Genomic DNA, 25,092 nt, shown 5'->3' on the forward strand with positions numbered 1-25,092 from the left:
TGTGTGTGTGTGTGTGTGTGTGTGTGGTAGAGATTTGCTCCAGATGTATATCTCTTATGTACCTCTATTGGTTTATTTTATAAACTTTAAAAACTTTACTATTGAAAATTCCGTTCAGACTTAATCCTGATCCATAAAATTGGACCTTCGAATTTAATATAGCATAGCTCCACCCTAATAGCCCTGCTTTCCTGAATTCTAAGAACCAAACCGACACAAATAAGGTGATGATACCTTCAGAAAGAAAACAGGAGGGCAAAACATGGCATTTGGCCTGAAGGATAAACAAACCAACAAACAAAGGTGGAAGAAGATGGAATAAGTCAGCTACATCACTCCCATGTGTACCTGATGCCCCACTCAAGATGATGAGAGCATCATTGCTTTTTTTGAGATTTTGGAGTTGCCCTAAAGCGTAGCACGATGGTCCTCTGGCTCTGTCTGGAATATTTCCTGCTCCACCTTACTGTCACCTGCACTTGTATCTTGTTTTGTCTGTATATTAAAAAGTTCTATCCTTCCGTGTTTGGGACGCCTTGAAATGTGCTTGTAGCTGCATTACTGATCCATGTTGTTCCTAATTCCTTGTCTTTTCTGTCTATTCATTTCCAGGTTTTGACCTAGCCTAAGCATTTGTATAAAATTAACCTGGATCATTAAGGGGTAAATTCATTCCGAGCTTTCATTGTCCACCCATTGCAGCTACATCAGCTTCGCATAAGTGGTCCCACAAAGTTGGAAGCATACAATTGTCCAAAATGTTTTGGTATGCTAAAGTATTAACATTTCCCTTCACTGGAACTAAGTGGCCCAAGCGAACCCCTGAAAAACAAGCAGTACAACTCCTCCACCAAACATAGGACTTGGCACAATGCAGTCAGGCAGGGAATGTTCACCTGGCATTTGCCAAACCCAGACTCGTCCATGAGACTGCAAGATAGAGAAGCATGACTTGGTACTCCACAAAATACGTTTCCACTGTTCCAGAGTCCAGTGGCTGCATGCTGTACACTACTGTGCGTTTTGATCTTAGGCTTGTGTGTAGCTGCTCGGCCATAGGAACCCATTTTGTGGTGCTTCTAACATGCAGTTCTTGTGGGTGCTTTTAGAGGCAATTTGGAACTCTATAGTGAGCGATTCAAAGAGACAGGCACTGTGCGCTTCAGCACATGGCGGCCCCACGCCGTAAATTTGTGTGGTCTATTCTGAATGACTTTGTTTACATCTAAACAACTGAAAAATAAAGCAATTAAAAAAAAATTGAAATTCCACTTTCAGACTCATATACCGTATGTAAACGATGTTTTTATGAACCACTGTCCTCCCTTTAAAACGTTAAGAGAAGAAACACTTCTTTATAAGTTTGTTGTGAATGGGTGGGGCTAAACTGCTGGAGGGAGCATATCGCTGTCGGAAGAAAACCTTGTATCTCCATTTTTGGCACTTTTCAGTTTTTCACATAATTTGAAAGTATAGTTTAGTCTTTACATTGTTTGTAAATTTTATGATGAATGGACTGAAAAAAAATGACCCAAAATGACATGGGAAAAATTCTGGTTCCATTGACTTACATTGAAAGTAAAGTATGCTTTTTCCTTCTCCTGTAAAGTTACTATTTTGAAGATACAAGGTTTTCTTCTGACAGCAGCGATATGTGAAAATATGTTGCTTTTTGTGAGCTTTCTTGTAGTTTGGATTGTATGAAATGGTATAATTAAATATTTGAATGAAGTTTACAATGTACCAGAACTAAACCTATAACCAGGATCCAGTATTTAGCTGTTCATCCTCATTGAAGCATTAAGCAGATAAGAGAGAAAAGGCTTCTATTGTTCAGCTTATCAGATGAATATCATAGACCATAAAAACGTGCGGTCTTTGATGGAGGTTTAGACAAAGCACAGTCGTCCTGACATGCCCATGTGAGCATGAGGAGCTGTGATAAATGAGACCCACAGAAAGGAAAGACTGAAAGGAGAGAGTGAGGCAGGGAAAGAGAGAGCAAGAGAGAGACAGAGATAGGCATGAGCTCACAGCAGAGCGTAAGGAAGGTGGGTGAGAGTTTGAGAAAAGGGTGAAAAGATGATAAGAGTAAGAGGAAGATAAAGCAGAGAGATGGTTGAGATGCAAAATGGAGGAAAGAGAGAGAGCCAGCAAATGCAGCTGGAGAAAAAGAGAGTGAGAGAGTGGGTGTTGAAAAGCAAAAAAGAGAAGAAGAAAAAAAAAGGATGAAGCATGTGTGGGAGATAGAAGGACTGAAAAAAGTGCATGAAAGGAAGCGTGAAAAAAAGCACAGGGGGGTGAGAGAGTGACAGAGAGGTGAAGGAGAGAGGGAGTGAATGTGTGAGTGAAAGAGAGAGCAAAAAGGAGAAAGAAACAGAGAGATAGAAACACACAATGTACATAGAGAGGAAGAGGAAGAGAAAGAGAGAGAGTGAGAGACAGGGAGCGAGCACGAGAGTGAGAAAAAGGGACAGTGAGAGTATATATATATATATATACTCTCACTGTCCCTTTATATACATATATAAACACACACACACACACACACCCACACACACACACACACACGAACACACATACACCAACCGGCCACTTCATTAAGTACATCTCCTTGTATCTGAACTCCTTGTCCATTTTATTAGTATATATATAGATATATACCATATAGATGTTCTTTGTAGAAGAAGAGAGAGATCGAGAGAGCGAGAGAGCGAGGGAACGATAGAGAGAGAGAGAGAGAGAGAGAGAGAGGTTGTGGGTCTTTGGGGAGGATGACTCAGTCTCACTGACTGTATGATACAGAGGCCAAATAAGAGCAAGTTAGCGGGGCTGGCAAACATTTCTAAGCTGACAAGCCGAACAAACACCTCCAAATAAGCTGTGATTTTCTTAAGAGCTGTCATAAATATTTCAGCTCACATGTCTGAGTGATGGAGATTTAGCTGGGATTTGGAGAAGAAACCAAAAAAAAAAAGAAAAAATATTCACACAATCAATGGACATGACCCAGCTGAACGGCGTCCAAGCCAGGAGGGAGGATTCTGCGAGAGTCAGTATTTAAAGTAACAAATTTATACAATTTATACAGTTTTCCCCTTCACAGGTAACCATCTAAATTTTGCTTCTTTACTTTTGCACATGAATTTTGAGCAGCTAATATAGCTAAAATGCCAATCAGCATCCTATGAATGACCTGCTTTACTCCTTTAAACACCCTCAATATAGCCCACAGTTTAAGGAACTACTCTTAATCATCTTTATTCAGTAAGTGCTTTAATGAAAATGGTGCAGAGCATCAAACCACATGTTATCAATCATGGCACAGCCACTAAAATTTGTAATTTAATCCATTTGTATTCTATTTTTTTCCACAATTAACTTAGAATGAAGTAGGTCATTGGTCACTTGAGCTAAAAACATCATATGACACCATGAGATCAATGAGAAAATGTCTGATAACTGAAAAGACACAGTGAACTTACCATGCACGTTTTTCATAGATCCCCAGAGGAAAAGATCCCCAATAGGTAAAAGGAAGTTAAGTGATGTCATCAGCGTGATTTATATTTCAAAATAAGAGATTTTTTGTTACGCTGTAACACCAGTGACATGAGTCCTGGGGACGACTTTCATTATAGATTTTATAATCTTTATTTGGCATTTGTTTTCTTAATGTCACTTAATTTGCATATTCAATAATCACATATAGTTAAAACTGCAGAAAAACTGTTTTTTCTTATTTCTCACAATATGGCACTCACCCTTTACACATGACTGCGGGGACAAGCACTCCTGTTGTGCTTGGAATTCTAGATAACTGATTTATAAAACAATATTCCTAAATTGATGATTCAAGGGACATGAAAATGGAGGTTTCCATAGAATGACCCAACTACTTCAGAATTATGATGCACGTTCCGTAGCTCTGAGAGTGAAGACCTGAATCGTGGACCCACACACAGATGTATGCAAACGTTTGGGTGCCCCTGCGCAACAAATTGCGCATTAAAATGTTATAAGGCTATATTAAGTAGAGGATGTATTAACTTATTTTCGCTTAGAAAATCAAAAGAACATGCAACTTGACCTCAGACCTTAAGTTTAAGGAGTTAGCAGCTTATTCCTTAGGCAATACAGTCAGTGTCAGAAATCACATACACATGATTATTATAGATTACTTATCTGCTTAACACAGGCTGAGGAAAGTGGCTGAAGATTTAGGTATGCCGTATGTTGTTCTGTTATTTTTAGCTACATTAGTTCTGGGGCAAAAGTAAAGAAGCAAACTTCTGACACCAAGCAGGTTGTAGGTGATTTATAGCTGATCAAAAAAATATTTGGTCTAAGGGGTAAGTTGTGTCATAAATATTTCAGCTCTGGCTGAGAGATGGAGGCTTGGTTGAGGTGAGATTACACTGAGGAACTTGCATCATTCAAGACATTACAGGAGGATTCTGCGTGGGTTTTGGCAGCTAAGCTAATACGTCTGAAGAAAGTTTCGAAGCTGTCTGGATCAAATCTTTAAAAAAAGTCCACTGCTATCATTTAGTTGTTTTCTTAGAAGCTCTCTCAAGCGAAAAAGAACTAGCATGGTGACAAAGAAACATGGAAATGGCAGTTCATCACATTTTCATTTCGGTTATGCAACATCTTTTTGACCATTAAAGGGAAATTCCATCACTAAAAAAAAATTCAGTCATTAATGTTTTTAAAAAAGTAATTCAGACAGAATGCTTTGATGTGAAGTGCTTTAGATAAATGTGCAGACTCTGTTCAGAGCTGTTCAGCGTGGTGGTGACTGGTATCAGATGTCTGAAGAATTTAAGCTTTCTAAAAGCTACCTCACCTCACAGGAAGCTAATACACAAAATGGTTCTGTATACCATGCCTGAGACATTGTGTTATGACTTTATGGTTTTGATTATGTTATTATTATGTGTTTTTTAATATATTCAGGGCAGAGAGGTAAATAAAGGCTAAGGCTAAACAGTCCCCCAGTTTTTTTTATTATATGATCAGTTATTATTTATGAGTAGTATCTTAATCATTTTGGATAACAAATAAAATAGCAATATTTGTAGTACAAATTGAGTTTTATCAACATTTTTAAAAAACTGTAGAAACTTTGTCAATTCAAGCTACACAACATACTTGTGTGAACAGTGTGCAGAACACTGGAACTGGGAATGACTGGTTTAAACAGTGGGATGAAGGAAATACACCTTGTTATTGCTGTTATGACTGAAATACTGGAATGGAGTGATGCAGCACAGGAAGCTGTAATTAGTAGAGTATGCACTGCGTTGCTTTGGTACTTACTGGACTGGGCAGTTCGGGCCTCGATTGGCTGTGTGTAAACACCCAAACCCTTTTCGGAACGCGCAGCCAGGGTGAACTTGTAGAGCGTGTCAGGCTTCAGGTTTTCCACAGCATAAGAACCGGCTGGGTCAAAGCTTACATGGTTCTGTCGGAGAGGTAGACAGTGTAAATAACCTGCTCTCTTAACATAACCACCCTCATTTCCTACCTCGTGCTTCCACTTACTGGCAGATTTATCTGGCCCATTTACCTAAGAAGTGTACTATACAGATGTAGAAATTCAGACTGAAGCCCATCTGTCACTGTACTATTTCTAAACCCTCTCTACAATATTTATCACTGACTATACTCCAGTCACAGGGCCACTGCTGTCCAGACATCATTTGGGTGGCAGGTCATTCTCAGGACAGTGGTAACACTGATATGCCAGTCTTCAGCTCTAACTGTACACCACCAAGGTGTAGCCACGAGTGAGGGATTTCTAATAATAATCTAAGTGGCCAGTGAGCATATGTCCACACTAAGAAACATTTAAAGCTACAGTTATGAATCTTAACAAATCACTGAATAAGTAATACAATTATTTGGTATCTAGAATGAAATGAATGTAACATAATGTAGGGTAAGTAGTTATGAGAATAGAGACCTGAAAGGTTAACTGTGACCTTCATATTTGAAAGTGGATGCTTATTAAACATTTAAAAATTAGGCGCAGATGTAAACTAAATAATATATTCATGATAATATGCTAAGGGGGCCTTTTGTCTCGCATCTGAAACAACCCAAAGGTCTATCTTTACACTCTCGCTTGGAATGAAAAAAAAAAACGTTCTTCCCTCTCAAAAGCAAATGTACTGCTCTCACTACAACAACACATAGTCAAATATAGATATTTAACCATTTTTTAAGTTAGCATAAATGCATAATTCATTATTTTTCAATGACAAAAAAATATCACCAATTCCAAAACGTTTCCGGCAGAACCAATACAAGTAATGTGTTTCTGGATTAATTAGATTTGGCTCCATCACTGGATCAGGAGAGAAAGTACAGTGGGGACAGGTTATCCTAAGAGCTTTTTCCCTTAAATTATCCTACATAGCCATCAGAATGCACAGAGAAATTCTGTACAGTTATTAGAGGGTACTGCATTCAGTCAGTGATCCATGCATGCTGGTAGTGGTGTGTGTACCTTTGGTCCAGAGTCAGCCTCCCAGTATGTGAGCTCATATTTGGTGATCTGGTCCTGAACAGGCCAGAGCCAAGTCAACATGATCCGAGTGTCTAACTCTGCTTCAGCTTCAAAATCAGTGGGCTGGGCAGGAACTACAGGGGGGGAAAAACACAGGATTCTTATCCAGGAGTCAGAGGTCAATTCAAGAACCCAGCTGTTGAGGATTTTTTTATAATTTTAAATTGTCATCTGATCTTTCCACTGTGTCACATTTTCAGAATAAACAGTGTACACAAGCAGTTTCCATTCTCAGGAACCTTTTGCTGATTTTTGATAGTTTTTCTTGTGTTTTCCAACATCACTGTGCTAAATATGTGTCATAATAAGCACACTCAAATACATAAATACGCTAACCCACACACACACACACACACACACACACACACACACACACACACACACACACACACACACACACACATTCCTCTCACCTCCTTGCTGAGTTTTAACCTGCAGCACATCGGAAGGCGGCCCGTCTCCCACTGAAGTGAAGCCCAGCACCCTCAGGCTGTACGTGATGTCTGGCACTAGGCCTGAGATGGTGGTGAGTCGGCTGTCATCTGTGTTGTGTTTGTGCCAGGTGCTAAGCGGACTGTTCAGTTCGGGGGTGTAATACACTCGATAGCCCCTGATATTGCCGTTTGGTTCCTCAGGGGGCTCCCACTGCACCAGCATGGTGGTGGCGCTCAGCATGCGGGCCTGAACACTCAAGGGTGGTGAAGACGGCGCCTGTTCGCTTGTTCTTGTCTCAACGGTTCCACTAGGGGGCCCGCGGCCGATATTATTCACCGCCATCACTCTGAACTCGTACTCCGAATACGGGCTGAGGCCTCCAATGCTGTAGCGAGTAGAAGCTACTCCATCAACTTCCTGGAAGCCATTGTCTGAGTTTTTCGCCCGGTACTGGATCACATAATATGAAACTGGCTCTGGATTACCCGAATCCCACGTTAAAGTCACACTGGTGGCCGTGGTCTCCGTAACAATCAGAGAGGTGGGGGGCCGAGGTAGGGCTGCAAAACACACATTAAGACTTTTTATTGTTGTTTTGTTTGCTATTTTTTACATTTTCTGAATGACTTATTATATAAATGCTTTTGATCTGAACCATGGTCCTGGAGTTCTTCAAGGTAAAAGGCAAAAGGCATATTTTAGTGTTTTCCCTGCTCAAGCTAACTAATCCAATTAATCAGCTAATTATCACTGATTATTTGATATTCAAATGCACAGGAAAAACGCATAAGCCCATTGGTGGTCCTGGAGGGCCAGTGTCCAGCAGAGTGCAGTGATTTTTCTGCACTGACTCTCCTACTAAACCTGACAATTAGCTACAGAGCTTAATCGGGTGCTTCTGAGTATGAAAATCACACACTGTGCTGGATCCTGGCATTCCAGGAATGGAGTTTGACACTTTGAAACTTTAGGTTAATTATTCAGTCAATCTTGAGGTTTATAACAGACATTGGTGCTGAAAAAAAACCATCTGAAGTTATGAAAGTAAAAATCAGAAGGATTAGAAAATAACGGTAATAATATAATGGATGCTAAAAATCAAATCGTTTGTGTCAAATCCTTTAATTAACATTTTTAAAGAAATCGTTTGACCAAACATATTAATGAGGCTAAAGGTTAAAATGTGTTACAATTTCCCATCCACATTGACTTTACACTGGGCTTAATATTATTAATAAGGATAATTAGTAATGTCTATTAATTATTCAATGACTGTTTTAAATTGTGTGTTCTGTGGTCATAAGAGTGAAAAATTAATTTAAGGGGTTAACAGAACAATATTAATCACTACCAGGGACATCAAGCATTAGGCATACATATGGGTGGCAGACCACTCTTAACCCAGCAGTAATGCTGACTTGTGTAAAAACTCTAACACCACCATTGTGTCCGACCAGCACCGTTGAGAATGATCCGCTAGAACCTGACCAATGGTGACTGAAGAAGACAAAATGCAGACAAAATGCAACCTTTTACTAGAATAACTACATTTTCCAGCAAGCTCGATGTGAAAATCCCTTATTAGCAAGTATAAAAAGAGCAACATAAAACTGATTTTTCACATAGAAACTCTACCACTGAATCTGGAGTACTTCACATTTTGTACAATACCAATGATGCATAATAGCTTTCAGGCTTCAAGTAGTTTTTTGCACTTGGACAACATAGTCTTTTGATTAGCCATTTCACAGTCTTCACAGCAATGTCAAAGTCGGTTTAATTGCAACGCTTACATGTTATTTTCTTAAATGGGAAGGTTAAAAAAAATCTGTCTATAAATCAACCACAATAGCTGCGTGACAGTGACCTGGTATTTGACACTACCAAAATGCAGATACACTGCGGTAAAAGTGTTTTTCTCCATGGCAAACAGCACTATTATCATCACTTTGGCTCCGTGTAATGGACTGGCGCTCCCAGGCCGTTCTGTTTCCACAGGCGAAAAGCAAAGTGCCTGCATTGTAATAAAATTGCAGCAGAAAATGACTCTAAACCACTTTTGTGTTGCATGTGATTGTGCTTGCTGTCAAAGTCCAAATGGATCTGTGAGAGAACAAGGCAGCGGCGTGGAAAAAAGCCTCGAAAAAGATAGGGGAAGCGCCAGCTTTGTGCCGCTTTACGGAGCTTAAATCTCCCTGTCTGCTATGCAGAAACGCGAGGCGTCCAAGTCCTGCAAAACTCGCTCGGTTTCCCTCTGCTTCATGTGAACAGAAAGAGCATAACGGCTGAGAGGCAGCTGAGTGGTGAGTGAGGAGGATATGTGATAGCTCTGTGCACACAAAAACTGTGTGTAGAATGGATTATCACAACGCTAAATAATTCCCAGCTAAACTCGCAAGACTCCAGAACTCACATTCTCCATTCCCTCATCTCTGTAGGCTACAGTTCACTTCTCATTGTGTAATATTTCTCTTCTAAGCAAGGTTGGGCCACATGATAATATGGTTATTGTTATTGTAATGAATCATATCAATCTCTTCAGTTTCTAGAACTGTGAACAACTGCATATTTTGAGTGGTCCTTTTAGATGAAACAAACATTCAATGAAATGTTTGAAATGCTGGGTAAGGTTAGGTTTTGCATAATGGAAGTGACATATGAACAATGTAATGTAAGTAATGTATCAATAGTACATCTACAAGATTTACTTCAGTGTATTCAGATGCTTCACGACTGCTATTTCACTGATATGTTGTTGATGTGTTACTGATCATCTGTTAAGAGTTTATTAATCATCTAAAAAGGACCACTCCAAATAAAGTGTTACCCCACAGGGATCATAGAAAGGTCAAGTATAGAAAACTAATGGACCATTTGCAAAATAATAACTGACACCTCTCAGCCAAATACAAGTGTCTCCGAGCGCTACTTCCTCTATAAAGCAAAGGAAAAACTCTGAGCAGTAAGACGGACAGTGGTAGTTAGTTAGTTTACTTCAGTGTTAAAGGTGCATTAATAGTTTTTGTTTTTATTTTTTGAAAAGAAATAGTTTTGATTTAATCATTATTTAGTTTCAGTTTTAGTTTTAAGATAAGATAAGGCTTTATTGTCACTCGCATCACATGTGCTACATGAGGTGGAACGAAAAAGTGTACTCAAGGTCCCAATTAACAGTAACAATAAACAACAGATATTTTAGATATTAGTGTTCTACTAATTTCTACTAATACTTGATAAGGATAGAATAAAAGTCAACAGTTGACTGAGCACAGCTCGATTTAGCTCCAGCTTTCCTTAAAGACACCTGCTTCTAAACTCTCATTCATGCACTGAATAAAGCTGAACACAAGCTTTTATTTTTCACTAATTCTATTTCTATTCTATTAATTAATCTATTCTAGTAATTTGCTTTTAAAAAAACTGCTGTTTTTGTTTTTTTTTACAAGCACATTTTCTTCACTTCTAGTTTTTGTCTTAGTGATTTAGTGAGTTTTAGTTGACTATAATAACCCTGTACTTTACAGCATTTAATTCAGACGCATACATCACTGGCCCCCTTTTTAAAAAGACATGCTTTACAGCGTTACAGAACAATATCAAGATCTGTTAGCTTTTCTAGACTCACCCGTTGGCAGGTTTCTAAATTAGATTGTTATTATTAGATTATCTATAAATTAGACTGTACAGTTCTCACATTTGAAATGAAAAACATTTCTTGTGAAGACGTCACCATCTCTATTACTTTCTCACAGAAGCTAATAGCTAAGATTTACCTCCAGGTTTAGCTTCAGCATTAGCTTTAGTGCTAACTTATACCACACGATAACCTCTTTAATCACTTTTACATCCAGCTGCTAAATCACTTCTCAGGTTTGATGACTATAAACACAATTTCCAGAATACGTTTTGCTAGATTTGGACATCAGCCTTATTTTTTTTTCTTATTCTTTTACTTGTTTCTTACTTGATTGTTTGATTTTTCATTCTGTTTTACAATGATGCAATAAAAAAATGTCACTACTGTTTTGCTGGTGTATTTTGTCTGTTCAGCTTGTTGTCAAACCTCAGAAAACTATCATGACGTATCAAATAAAGTGTAATAACACATCGTCTTTTCACCAAAAAGAGGCAGCTCTGATCAAACCGCCTCATGCAACTTTGCATATGAATCTGATCCACTTAAACTCAGGTTGAGATCATTTTAAATACCGTAATCCTCCAGTGCCTCTTGTATTAGTGACACCTAAAGCAGGACCTGGAAAAACACCTTATCAAGACTTTGTGGTCTTGGGGGTGTTTCAAAACCCTTTCGATTGTACATAAATGCACTTTTTTTGCAAAGTCATGTTATTTTTGACAGTAATACAGTTAGAACAAAGTTATAACCCCACTTCAGCGCAGCTTTAGCTAGTTCCTTTACACAAGAATAGGAGATATTATTCCATAATCGACCTGAATAAAAAACCTGTTCACTAGAATTTTATATACCAGCCTAAACACTATTTTACACTAAAGTATGAAATATTAGTCCAAAGCTACCTCAGTCATTGTTGCGAAACACTACAATAACCCACCGCAGTAAATTTCTATACAGTAGAATAAGAGACTATAAACTATGTCAATAAACACCCATAAACACAATCATTTGAGCCATTAATTCATATTAATACATCATACACTAGAATTGGAGATATAAGCCTATAAACAACCTCAATAAGCATTCCTATACACAGAAACGCTGTTTTTCTTTTAATTACTGAGAATCAGAAAGGTTTTGAATAACACATGCATGGTGGATGGAGACCTACATACAAAATAAATCAGGCACTCAGACTCTCTATTCCCTCTATTTCCCTGCTGCAGCTCAACATAATATTCTGATTGTGATTTTTTTCTCCTTCTTCTAACCAAGAACCACAGATAAGGCTGATTAAAACTTCTTATACGACTCCGCATCCGAAATTGATCCAAGTAATAATCCGGGGTTAAGATAATTATGAGAGAGAGAGAGATTGGAACTGATAAGCACCCTCCAATTTAGTGTGTTCCAGCCTTCTGTGTCGGATTCCTCAGATAGCGCACTTCTCTTTTTCTCCCTCTTCATTTCACAGCCTGATCAATTCTCAGTGCTCAGAGACAGGAACGAGGATGTCTGAGCATAACACTTAATGACAAACTAAAGGAACAGTTCAGCAAAACGGAAATAAACAGATAAAAAGGGTTTGCCGTTTTCTGGCTTTCCTCAACTGTAGTTAATCAGGAAAGAAATGTCTGACCCATTTTTTAGTTGTGTACAGGAGGCATAAACCTCTCTTTATCCTTTGAAATTTAAAAAGGCTGTTTGTGTTACTGTACCTTTAAGACTGATACAGAACAAACAAGATCTCTTCTGTATTGTGCCTCATTCAAAAGCACTGAGCTGAAACACTCCCTAGGTCTTCAAACTGAATAGCTATTGGTTCTTCTGACATCACAGAAACAATGAATTCAAATCGGATTTTTTATAAATAGCTTTTCCAACCTAGTTTCCATATCCAGACTGGGCGGACTAGGCAATAAATGGTACATTCTGAAACTTCGACAATATTTACATATTAGCTCAATGTGAAGGAAAGTTGTTTTTTACGTAATCTGAAATAGAATTGCTTGTGAGGTTTCTGACTTTGAGATAACTGATGATTTAGGCATCCAGGTTGCACGATGCAAACATTAGCCTAGTACAAACTAAAGAAGTAAACGTCAGACACCAAGCATGTCTTGGATGATCAACTATGCTTGGGTAAAGGGGAAAATAAGTTGAATTGAACTATTCCTTTAACACTTTATAATAAACTATTCCTTTAACACTTTATAATAAACTATTCCTTTAACGCTTTATAATAAACTATTCCTTTAACGCTTTATAAACAATGCCACGAATGAAATGACAGAGTTGAGTGTGTTCTTATCAATTGAGAGCTCTGAAGTAAATCTTAATTTGGTCGGGGAGTTCATCGTGGGTCGTTTCCTCAGTTGGGTTCGGGTGGGGAAAAAAACAGCTCTGCGGTGACAATGAGAAGGAGGCAGAGAGTCATTCATCACATTTCAATTCTGATGAAAGATTGATGAGCTGATTGCATGCAGTGTGTGGCAGGGACTATGGGAAATCCCCCCGCCTTCATTATTAATGAGACCTCCTTGAGCAGATAGGATTTGCAGGCTTCTGGAATGACGAAAACAACATCAGAGCTTTCAGAGCAGATCAGAGCTTCTATCCGGATCATCACAGACGAAATGTACGCAGCTAACCAGACATCACGTTCAGTCTGCTGTGGATGTGTCTGAAATGTGACCTCTCTTCTCGGACCTTCCTCAATAAATCTACTTCTCACTGTAAACAATGCAAATACAACTACGTCTGAAAGGAATCCTTTGGTAGAAAATCATATTTACAGTAGTTGCCTTTACCGCAAATGTAGTCGATCAAGTCATGTTTGGTGTATAGAGTTAACTTCATTAGTTTTGTACTGGAGCTACACGGCAAATGTACAAATCAAAGTCAGGACAGGATGTCCCCGCTCACCTCGCTGGGCTCAAGCTCATCTGAAATGGACTGTTGCAAAGTGAAAACATGTACTGTGGTATGATCAAGCAACCTTTTAGATTGCTTATGGAAATAATGGAAATTGCATTCTACAGGCCAACAAAGAAAAAGGCCATCCAGACTGTTATCAGTGTAAAGTTCAGAAGCCAGGCTTTCATGGTATGGGATACCTGCACATCTCTGAAGGCTCCATACATATACATATTTTGGAGCAGCATATGTTGCTTTCTAGACTAGACCAGTCTGCCTGCAGTCCAGACCTGTTCCTTTTTAGTGTTTCCTTAACACACCTGATCCAACTAATCTGGTCATTAGAAACCCATTACTGAGCGGGTGTGTTAACTTCTTAAAATCCCAGCCTTATTACATACTAAGGCTTATTATTTAGTAAGTAAAGGGACGGGCAAACTGGTTGAGCTGTTAGGCTGTAATGGGCCTGCCTGCGGACCCTGGCCATGTAGGGGTTAAAACACAGAAAAAAGTGCGCAGAGGGGTCCCCAGGTTCTGGGGTGGGAAACACTAACTGATTTTTGGGACCAACGTCTCTTATTCTGGTGTATATTATGTATATTCTGGTGTATCCTGGTGTTTATTGAGGTGGTTTATTGACCACTATGAGTGTTTACTGAGGACTGGTATTTTGCATTATAGTGTATAGGAGTATTTATTGAGTGCCATATCTCTTTAGCTAAGGTTGTGCTAAATCCGGTGACAGAGCTATAATAAAGACACAGGAAAAAGGTGGTAATCTTCTAAATAACAACATTTTTACAATGGCTTTGGCCAAGAAACACTTTATGTGTCACCCATGCAATAGGCAGTGAAAAATTACAGGACTGGTGGACTCTGTGTATAGTCTATTCTTATCTGTTATAGTCCATGTATCACTTATCAGTACTACTCTCTGCATTACATCCAATGCTATGGTTTACTTAAGTCTGCTCTTTTAAACTACTTACATTCTTTTACATTATACTGAGGACAAGATGTGCATTTGGGTGCAGGTACAGGGCAAAATATGTGCTTGCCAAAAATAAGCGCTCATAATACATTTGAAATTCATGTTCAATTTACATGCCCCTGCCACTAACTGCTCGCTCATGAAGTGCAGTGCATTGGAGCTCACAGTATATTTTTATATTATATTTAGCACTGTGTCTTTTTACATACATACATCTGGACCTGAAAGCTTAAACAGAGTTATTCTAATTGTAAACACTCTTTCAATATGTGGTCAAGACTTGAGTGTCTGTCTAACTGCTATTGTTGCAGAAAGTATCTATGTCCTTTGACTCTAATGTTTATTTATGCCTGGCTTTGAAAGGTAAAGGAAAATCAACACAAAACTGGCTTTCACAAGGTCCTCAAACGTCAGTAAATCAAATGGTATATGTAATCAACCCCACATGACCACATCTGAGGTAAGTGGAAGATGGAGTATTATTTTTTCATGAACCTATTCCTTTAACAACACCTTACTGGGTTAAAGTAGCTGTGTTAAAGTAAGTAAAGCATCCAGGACCACATATCCGATGAAATGACCGCTTTGGAGACATCAGGTCTTGATTTCCGTCAGATGATGAAGTTGTAACAGTACATTTATTTATTTCAGAGATGCATACAGGTGATTTACTGTACAGGGAAGGTGTCTATATTTCTGCAGTCAGTATGTGTGCTTCTTGGTAACTGAACTTTTCACCTGGGTGTCATTTGCACCATACTCTACCTTGACCTTGAACATTGCTCTGACTTACCTTTTACAGTAATCTGAGCAGTGGTCTCAATCATGCCCAGAGAAGAAATGGCCACACAGGTGTAGTTAGCAGACTGGCGGATGTTGGTCAGCTCCAGAACGTTCCGTCCTATAGGCATCTCCTCTTCCTTCGTTAGTTCCACGTCTCCAGTCATCCACTTGACGTAGGGCATGGGGGCACCCACTGCCACGCAGGTGAGGTTTAAACTGCCCCCTGGCATCACCTCATGGTTGGTGGGAGGGATAGAGAAGCGCGGTGGAACGCGCCGGACTGTTGGAGGACAAGAGGGTGTTAAAGACAGAGAGTAGAGACAGGAAATGGGGAGTACACACTTAGCGAGTCAGGCATGGCTCTGCTAACACAACTGCTAGAGGGCTGCACCATATAGAGAAAATAACAGGTAGATATAATAGGTTTATAAGTATCTGTATACTGCGCAGCCTGTTGGATATGGTTATCACTGTCATGCTGTACATTTGTATTAATTGATTCTCACTTGCTCACTGACAAAAGTGGAAGTTCTGGGGAAAGTGCTGTTTCCATACTTTCAATCCAAACCACAGGATATATGTTTTTTTTTCTGATGTGAATTTGATGAAACAATTGCAAAAAATGCAAAAAAAAAGCTGGTAGTGCTTAGATGCAATTCTAATTTAACTATGTAACTATGCAATTAATTATAGACTTACATTTTAACAGCAATGTAAACACCATGTATTGCAAAATGGCAATAATAATGGTATACCATGGTATAACAACCAAACCAATGGTTAAGTACTGTATTATTACAGTATGGGGTCTGCTGGACGCTGGTCAAGTTACAGTTATCAAATTGTCTTAGTGGGTGTTTGTCATTTGTCTTTTTACTGAATGGCACAGCAATTAATGGTCCAATTTGTCTAGACTTTTTCCCATTAGATGGCGCCTCTTAAAAACCCACTAATGACTATGAACATGCAAATTAAAAAGCCAGGAAAATGTGTCATGTGCAGCAAAGCTCAATGAACTGTACAATAATATAAAATGCGCCACTCTGCAGTAAACGCAGTTGGGCCCTCCCCTGCTGTGCGTCGGCAGGTATGAATTGTGCTGAGTGGATTTCTATTGTTATCTCACCCGAGTTCCTCTGATGTCCTTCCAGGCATTCCTGTATCTAAATAAACACTACTGCACTCTTTGTGCATAAACAATGCATGCCATGTCACTGCAGAGTAAAACTGCCTTAACTACACATGGTCAGACAACACCTCCAGCTTCAAGCCTCCAGGCATGTAGAGCCACAGTGATCTCATGTGGAATCCAGCATCCACCTAAGACTTTGTTTTCTGCCTTATGATCTTAATACGCTGTTGGACTGCTAGAAAGTTTGGTAAAAATACATTCCCCTGGTGACTTCATTAGAAACCCCTACTTTGCCTGTCCGTTGACGCACAGTTTGTGACAGTCACCCTCTAGTTCTTCATTAGTGGTTAGTTTCTGAGCACCCAGCCACTCCAGTATCACTGCTTTGCTGAAAATGGACCACCACCCAAAATGTTAACAGGGGTCAAGTCAAATGAAGTCAAAGTGGATTTTTATAGCACTATTTACAACAGGCGTTGTCACAAAGCAGCTGTACAGAAAATCCAGTTCACAGTAAGTGAAGGGTGACAGTGGCAAGGAGCAAGAGAAAGTTCCCTAACAGTAAGATCAAAAAACCTTTAGAGGAACCAAGACTCGAAAAAGAAAACCCTGTGGTCAGAAACTGACCAACAATGAACGGAGCAGAGGTTGTCTAACAAACTGTGCTGCAAGTGATGGGCTACAATCTATAATTGTACACCTACAGTTGTATGCAAAGGTTTTGGTGCCCCAGTCAAATGAAGAATGAACAGAATCACTGTTTATTTCCTGAATTTAACATATTGGTAAAAATAAAGTAAAAAACATGTAAAAGTGATGGCACATTTTTTGTTTTGCATTTTTTTCAAATATATTATTTACCCTTCCTAACAATTACGTTTATTTTTTACTTAGATTCATCACTTAGATGAGATTTTCACTAAGAATAGGATGTTTAACCCCTTACATAGCAAGAGTACCTCGTAGTTACTGAATAATAAGCCTTATAAGCCTGTAATTAAGAGGGATAAACTTTTGCATACAACTGTACATAATGATCCTTAAAGTAGGTTCATAGCGTGGCCAGTGTGTGAAATCACAAGTAGGCATTTTTAATAAAGTGGCCGGCAAGTGTAGAGAGCTTTACAGTTGGTAAATATCTTCATGTTTAGTTGTTTTTTCACTTGCAATTCTGTTGAGCTGCCATTTTTCATAAGAAACCCTGAGAGGCAGCTTAAGCATCATTAAATGGGTCTCTCTAACAGTAAAGCACATTATCACATCACTAGATTATTAAGCTGAATCAAGCTGGAGAGGTGAAAACACCACAGTCCAATGTTTTGGCCCTCCAGGATTTGGTTTGAGAGCCCTGCAGTCAAGAGTACAAAAAAGATCCAATTTATCCCTTCATGTAAATGCTGTCTCTTTTCTTTTGGAGAGTTCTTAAGGTAGAAGGATGGAAATACTGAACTGCTCAGGGTGTTTTTACACAGTGTGAAACATCACCCTTAAACAAGAAGCATGCTGAGCTCTAACGGGCCAGTTCAGACCTTAAAATGACTGCATCCCCAGGCAAGAAATGCTTTGGCTCGAAGGTTTCTAAACCAGATTAAAGGTATTGATCCATAGTTGCAAATGTTAGCAGAAATGTATACCGTATTATTATGGCACACTCTGCAGCAGTTAACGTGAAATCAAAGCCAAGCTGCCCTCATCCTTTCATTTTCCCGCAGGAGTCCACACACACCATCAACCTGTGGAGCTTTTCAAAAACCAACAAAGCTGTCCCCTCTCACACTTCTCCATGTGATTTCTAATCGTGGCTGTTTCATAGCATCTAGTAAGAGATAAACGAATAACGTGTTTTATTGCAGCTGTGCATGTACTTCCACACTTATCAACCTCGCACTGATGCTAATACAGAGTTTAAAATGGAAGGTCTGACAGATGTGTTGTCTGAGACAGTTAAGAAAAAAAAAACACTACCAAACTATGTAAAAGTCATGACTTACACGACTTTCATGACTTACAGTAAAAGTGAAACACGTAAACACTTTTCTTTTTACTATTGTGAAATAATACATATGGATGCAGTGACCATAGCCTATGCTAAAGACTTCAAACTATCTTCTATTTTAGACTGCTTACAGTAGCCGTCCTTTGCCTTAATGTAGCTTTACACACTCTCAAGCAACTTCGTGAGGAGCCACCTGTGATGCTTCTCCAACAGGTTCGAGGAAATACACCACACTGAATAACAAAGTGTTTTGTAATAACTGAAATATTTGCTTTGGAACGAAATTCATACATAGGCATCAATGCTGCTATTTACTGTATTGCACAAAAATGCAGGACCACCCATTATTTAATTTTCAGTCAAAATGCCCAAGTTTTTGTTTCATTTTTCATTACTTATTTCTGAGGAGGTTCGTTATGACAACACACTTGCATAAAGAAAGTGGTAGGCAAAGGAAAACAAAGAAAAAAACATGAATGTACCTGTACTTAAACCTTACATCTTCAACAACAGGAGATAATCAAGCTCCATTCTCGATTCAGGTCTGAAAAAATCCACAGGTGACCTACGACTGTGAGACGACAACCCAACCCTAGGGTCTGACAGCATGTGGAGCTTTCAAGAACAATGGAGTGTCCAGCACAGAGCTCAGACCTCAGTATTATTGAAGGTAGGATTACTTGCATCACGAGAAGCAGAAAATGCAACCAACGTCTAAGACTAAATTTTAGAGGGTTGGAAAAAACTGAAAGAAAGTCCAAAAACAATAGAGGCTGTAATACGAGCAAAGGGCGGACACACTTTCATGATAATTAACCAAAAAACATGCCCCATAAGCACAGAGAATAAAGTTTCTATACATTAACTTGCATTAAAAGCAAAGAACATTTTTGCCACCTCCTGTAAAGTTACCAAGTTACAGGACTTTATTTTTTATTATTTGAACAGTGATTATATATTTTTTCTGATGCTGAAAAATGATTCGAAATGAAGTACTTGAAAGGATGGTTTCTGACTTGTGCATAATTCCTCAACGTTCATTTCAGAAACTACTGCCAAGCACATTAATATGAGGCTTTAAATCACAATGCATTTACGATCCTAGAAAAAAAAAGAGCATACATGGTCGGGTGTGCCCAAACTTTTGACTTAACCTGAAGGGGAAATGTATATATGTGAGCTACAGCTTTGTGCAAGGGCCTGAACCAGCTACAAGCAATACTGATAGCGAATGGACCAGGCTAGGTTTTAGACAGATCGGGCACTGAGGCGATTATGAATTTTCCATGTTTATGTGACTTGAATGCCACTCTGGATATGAGGCAATGGAAGTGCCTTTCTGTCCCTGAGGGAACCATTAGATAGCACAGTGGCCCGAGACGCTGCGGCACCTTATCTAATGCACCTGGCCATGCACAATACAAAAACCCCATTTGCATTCAGAAAGTGAAAATTGGCCTGTTAAATATCACTCTGTCAGGACGTCTGAGCCACAGCAGGAGACTGTGTGGTGTCCTGTCTGTTTCCTAACCAAATAACCACATTCGTTCCCTTCCGAATACAAAATCTCCTTTTTTTTATTAGTCATGCTTGTTTACACTGTTGCGGTTTGCCTGCTTAAGTGCTATACTGTAGCAGTTACATGCTTGGACCCACCTAGTTAAATGTATGTTTTTCATATGTTTATAGACATTCTGATGTATGCTTAGATGCTTGAAATATGTTTCTAAAACAAACAAACACTAAACTTGATGCCTATGTATGAATTCATATAAAAAACAAGTCGTTTCGTGATGCTTGGAGGAGCGTTTGAGAAAATGAATGTGTGTAAAGCTGCACCCAACAGGTGAAGTGTTTTGAAGAATCTAAAATATAAGAGGGTTTAGATTTTTTTCAACAGTATAAATAGTTCAAATAAAGTACAAAATTCCAGAGACAACAACATTTGTATTAATATGCATGTCCAAACGTTTGACTGCTATTCTTTGTGTCTTTGTTTACGTTCTATCATTTCACCTATCAGACAGGAAATTTGACTCATATCTGGACAAAGCTGCTTTGTTTTGCTGTGGGTGTTCAAGCCAGCGACTGGCAGACCCTCAGAGTCATAGTAAAACACAGCAGGAGTTACTGAGTCAGTGTGTTAGAGACATAACAGCACAGCACTGCAGGAACATTCTCAGCGTGCTAGCTGGTGAGTAGGAGAGACCTTGTTAGTCCACGCAAGTTATTAGAAGACAGAGAGGACGATATTACCTATGGACACCATGGACATGGAGGATGGTCAACACTATGATGGCTGAGTTTAACTAATCTCTCCATGTTCTAGTCACAAATGCCTTCTTTCATAGGTACTGTTGAGAGGTCAGAACCTCTGAATGCTGGCAAAAAATCTTATTCAACCAAACGAGAAACTGTGGCATGCAACTCACAAGTCAAACTTCCCACGTTGCAAATAAGCTGCTGATTATTTATTTCAAATTACATTTATTTTGTATGGATGTAAAGGTATCGTTGTGATATAGTCACTTTCCAAAAAAAAAAAAAAACCAAAACATGATGTTGATGTATCCAACCTAGTTAGCAGAGTGCTTTAACGTGACAACTGAACAAAGACATCTATGCAAAAAATGCATCTGATTAATCCTAGTGTGACCTCTTACATGCAAAACTCTCTTCCTGAATCTCTCTCTGTAGACTCCCTAGCAGGAAACCAGCTTGGATGTTTTTGATCATTATAATCAAATAAAATATTTTATCGCTGCAACACTGTTATAAGATTAACTAGAACACTGTTGGCTCTCTGTATGAGAAATGTTGTGACTTTATGTTCAGCTGCTAACAAGCAATGAGGGTTAAAAAGGGAAAATCATTCACACTTTGCTGTGAAAACAGTTCTACACAAAGGTGGCTATGCATACAGCACAACTGCAGGTCTCTTACTATCAATCGTGCACAACTGTCACAATAAGAAACCAGGATTTAAACATAATAAAAACACTTTTACAATGGTTGATTTGTTTGCTTGCCTACAAATCCAGTTGTTTGGAAATCATACACATTTTCAGTAAAATATCTGCTGAAGGACCTCCTCCAAAACAAGCACAAATTCTATGTTATGGCAGTTGTGTAAACAGGTTAATGACAGTTTCTCATTAGCATGAATGGGACTTTTGTGAAGTTTGTCAAAACTCAAAATAGTAACCATGAAAGAATGCTTTTGTGGGCAGAGCACAGAGAGGTCAATTCAGTTGGAGTGAGTCAAGAGTGTGAGTGGGCCGCTTTTGAGCCCCAGCAGCGGCGGCGGTTAGGAAATGATCATACCCAGCATTAGTCACTGAACTCATTTTTCATGAGCTCTGGGAGAGTTAACACTGTGTGTGAAGCGAGCTGTTAAAATACAGACACACTGGTATAGCAGGCATGCCACCTGAGGGGAGGGGTGGGGGGTGGGGGCATTTGAGAGAGAAAGATCGAAATAAGAGAAAGAGGTAGAAGGGCAATAGGGTTCTAATGTAGGAAGCTGGAGGGAGAGGTGGTCCATGAACACAGGATAACACATGCACACACACGCACATACATTCACATTTGTTTTTGTACCTTAGGTGAGCATGTAATTAGTACCTATATATTATAATAATATGTCCCATAGGTAATAGGGATGTTTTGACTGATAAACGACCCATGAAACTATCAAAAATGTTTTATTTCAACAAGGCTTAAAGCTTTATTGAATTAAAAAAGGCGGCCTAACGTAACAAATAGCAATACAAGGTATTAGGCTTATTAATATGTACCACATGAAATTGGCAAAAGCTAATGAGCCCATATGGCCTGACTAGAGTGAAGTTCATATCCATAGTATAAACAACAATCAACTTAAAGTCAGTAGCTCACAGCTTTTAAGCTTCTTGTTGTTGTAATAGTACTTTAACTTACCTTTAGTATTGTTTAATCTCTACTGCATCCTTCTATGAATAACTGTTGCACTACCACTTAAAGTTAAATACAACTGTTTATATTACATATTCGGTTTCTTACATGTAAATATTATATATCTTCTACATACGTTTCTATGTAATACAAATTGTTTAAGCCTGTTCTTAATATCAACCTCAATAATCAAAATGTAGGTAAAAAATGTAGCTTCTTGTGAAAAAAATAAAAATAAAATAAAACAAAACTTAAAAAAGCACCTTACCATTTATAGGGATGCACTGACATGGGAACTGTTGGCTAATGCCAAGTTCCGATATCTTTTATATACATATCTGTCCATGCTGATACATAGAAATTGGCATTACATCTATCTGGATTAGCATTACAGTGACAGCCCAGCGACCCGCTCATTAAATGATTAAATACCAGTTTGAAGTAACAATGAAATCTAAATATCTGCTGATGTCAACATGTGTGTGGTTTAACTGTGCATTCATAAACATTTGACTATTTTGTTAGTCCGGAGAAGGTACAGCCTTCCTTAGCCTGCCCCTGTCATTCTCTGGTTTTCCTGCATAGGAAAATGTACAAAAACAAACACATGCACACACTCACACACATTCCTCCAGAAACATGTCAGGCAGCAGTGCAAGCAGGTAGCAGAGCAGCACCAAGCCACAACTAACAGAGCATGCTCCTGCGACCGACGGACAAATAAATAGGTGAATAAATAAATAAACAAAACTATCCATTAATGTACAGGGTGATGCGAGCAATCCAATTCTGGCTCTCGTCTGATCGATACAAATGAAACTCTGATTGGCTTTCTCTCTAAAAGTAGCATTGATTGGAAAGCCGTTCCACAAGTAGCGGAAAAAAACAAGCCTTGATTCAAGCACTCTGCTTCTGAAAAAGAGAACCGAGATGTAAAGCTGTGTTTAAAAGACTTGGAATAAACCACTAGGTCTACAACGAAGGATAGAAACTAAACAGCATCTAAAAACCGTCACGGTGGGACGGGTGCAAACAAATGGTGCGATGTGCCACTGCTACTTGGAATATAATGTTTAGTACAGCAGTATTCAGACGGAACTTGTACGCAGGCACATAGGCAGAATCGGCTTCCGAATAAACCCATTATTTTTCAATTACAGTTAAACATGCAATTAAATATGCGTCTTCATCTGACAGCGGCTAACAGGAATTTGCTGGCTTTAGAAAGGGAAAAGTCTCAGGCAGTAACCCAATGAATTTGTTAAAAATAACTCAGCGTTTGTAACAAGTAACCATATATTTACTCATATAACCCAATGCTGGGTCACTTTAACCAAGCATGTGTTTGGTTAATAACTGACCCAAGGCAAGTTAGTTTGTTTTTAGAGTGTAGCTACAAGGCTATTTCAGCTAACAAGTCATGGAAGGTTATAAACCCCCAGCACTGTGTAATCTGCATGCCTAAATCATCACACACTTGTTACAAACCATGTCGAGATGCTGAGGAATCTCAAACAGACTTGCTTATGTGGTTTTTGACACTGCTATGTACAAAAATGGGAAAAAATACACTGCATGAATAAATGCAGTAATAGCAGCCATCACAAAGTCAGAATTTGGCACATACTTCCGTCCATGTCTTGGCTGATTGAATGCCTTTTGCAGTAAGAGGACTTGTGTAAATTTGTTGTGTAAAAACCGTTCCTTTAAGTAAAACATGCAGAGAGAGTGAGCCTTCCACTCCTCACTCATCTCTGAATTGTTCTCCATAGCGAAGCTGGAGCCAGAGCTGAAATGTCTCCTTCCAAAATAAACAATCAAAGCTGCTTTAACCAGCTTAAATACTCCCCAACTAAAAAGGCTCTCTGCCTGTTACTCACAGGATAACAGCACAAACCCTCCTGAAACGCTCTGAGCTGGGGAGTGAAGGCAAATACACTCACTGGAATTTGGACTCATCTGCAAACAGCTTATAGTTGCTGAGCTAAAGCTGAATTCCAGTATTTGTAGTTTGACCTTGAGCAGTAAATCTTTGCAATGACGTAGCAGATTCACAGAGTTCTTTGTGATTCTAATATATAGAACCATGACAACTTAAATAATTATCGGAATGTTTACAAGGTTTTCACATTTCAGAAAATGGATCTTTTCATGTGTGCCAATGTAATTATGCTTCCACAAGGTTATTGTAGCAAAAGGAGTTCTATGAGCAAAAAACGCCTTGTAACAATAGTGGAACCCTTTCTGGTGTTAGAAACAACATTTCTTTCTAAAAGGTTCTTTGAACAACCATATAGATCAGTTTCTCCATCATAGAGAAGAAGCATTTAACTGCACACAGAACCATTTAAACATTAAAAAGGTTTTGCTGTCAAGGTTCTATATACAGACAGTCTAATCTCTTGCTTTTTTCAGTTTCTTTAAGTGAAATTAAATGACGTTTTATTGATTTTCGAAGAGAAAGTAAGTTAACACATCCTCTACAGAGAACATACTTCCGCACATTTTAATGCACAATTTCAGTTTATTTGCCGCATTAAACTCAGCAAATAAACAGCAATGGTGCATTAAAATGTGTGTTCTCTGTAGAGGCTGTGTTAACTTACTTTCTCTTAGAAATTCAATAAAACATGTCATTTGATCAGGACTGCTCAATCGTTTTCACTTTATTAATAGCCCTCATTTTTATGATGTA

General features: G+C 38.8%; 1 protein-coding gene across 15 annotated transcripts in view; it reads right to left on the reverse strand.

Moving 5' to 3' along the window:
• The window catches only part of ptprfa (protein tyrosine phosphatase receptor type Fa), a 349,840-nt gene that overhangs the window by 107,315 nt on the left and 217,433 nt on the right, over positions 1-25,092 (reverse strand). For all 15 annotated transcript variants that reach the window (XM_037535019.1, XM_037535014.1, XM_037535013.1 and 12 more), the window contains 4 exons: positions 15,347-15,616; positions 6,988-7,569; positions 6,515-6,648; positions 5,323-5,467 (listed from right to left, as the gene is read on the reverse strand). In XM_037535019.1, the coding sequence (XP_037390916.1) occupies positions 5,323-5,467; positions 6,515-6,648; positions 6,988-7,569; positions 15,347-15,616 (1,131 nt within the window). The remainder of the gene's footprint in view (positions 1-5,322; positions 5,468-6,514; positions 6,649-6,987; positions 7,570-15,346; positions 15,617-25,092) is intronic.

Source organism: Pygocentrus nattereri, chromosome 26, assembly GCF_015220715.1.
Source record: "Pygocentrus nattereri isolate fPygNat1 chromosome 26, fPygNat1.pri, whole genome shotgun sequence".
In the NCBI taxonomy this organism is placed as follows: Eukaryota; Metazoa; Chordata; class Actinopteri; order Characiformes; family Serrasalmidae; genus Pygocentrus; species Pygocentrus nattereri.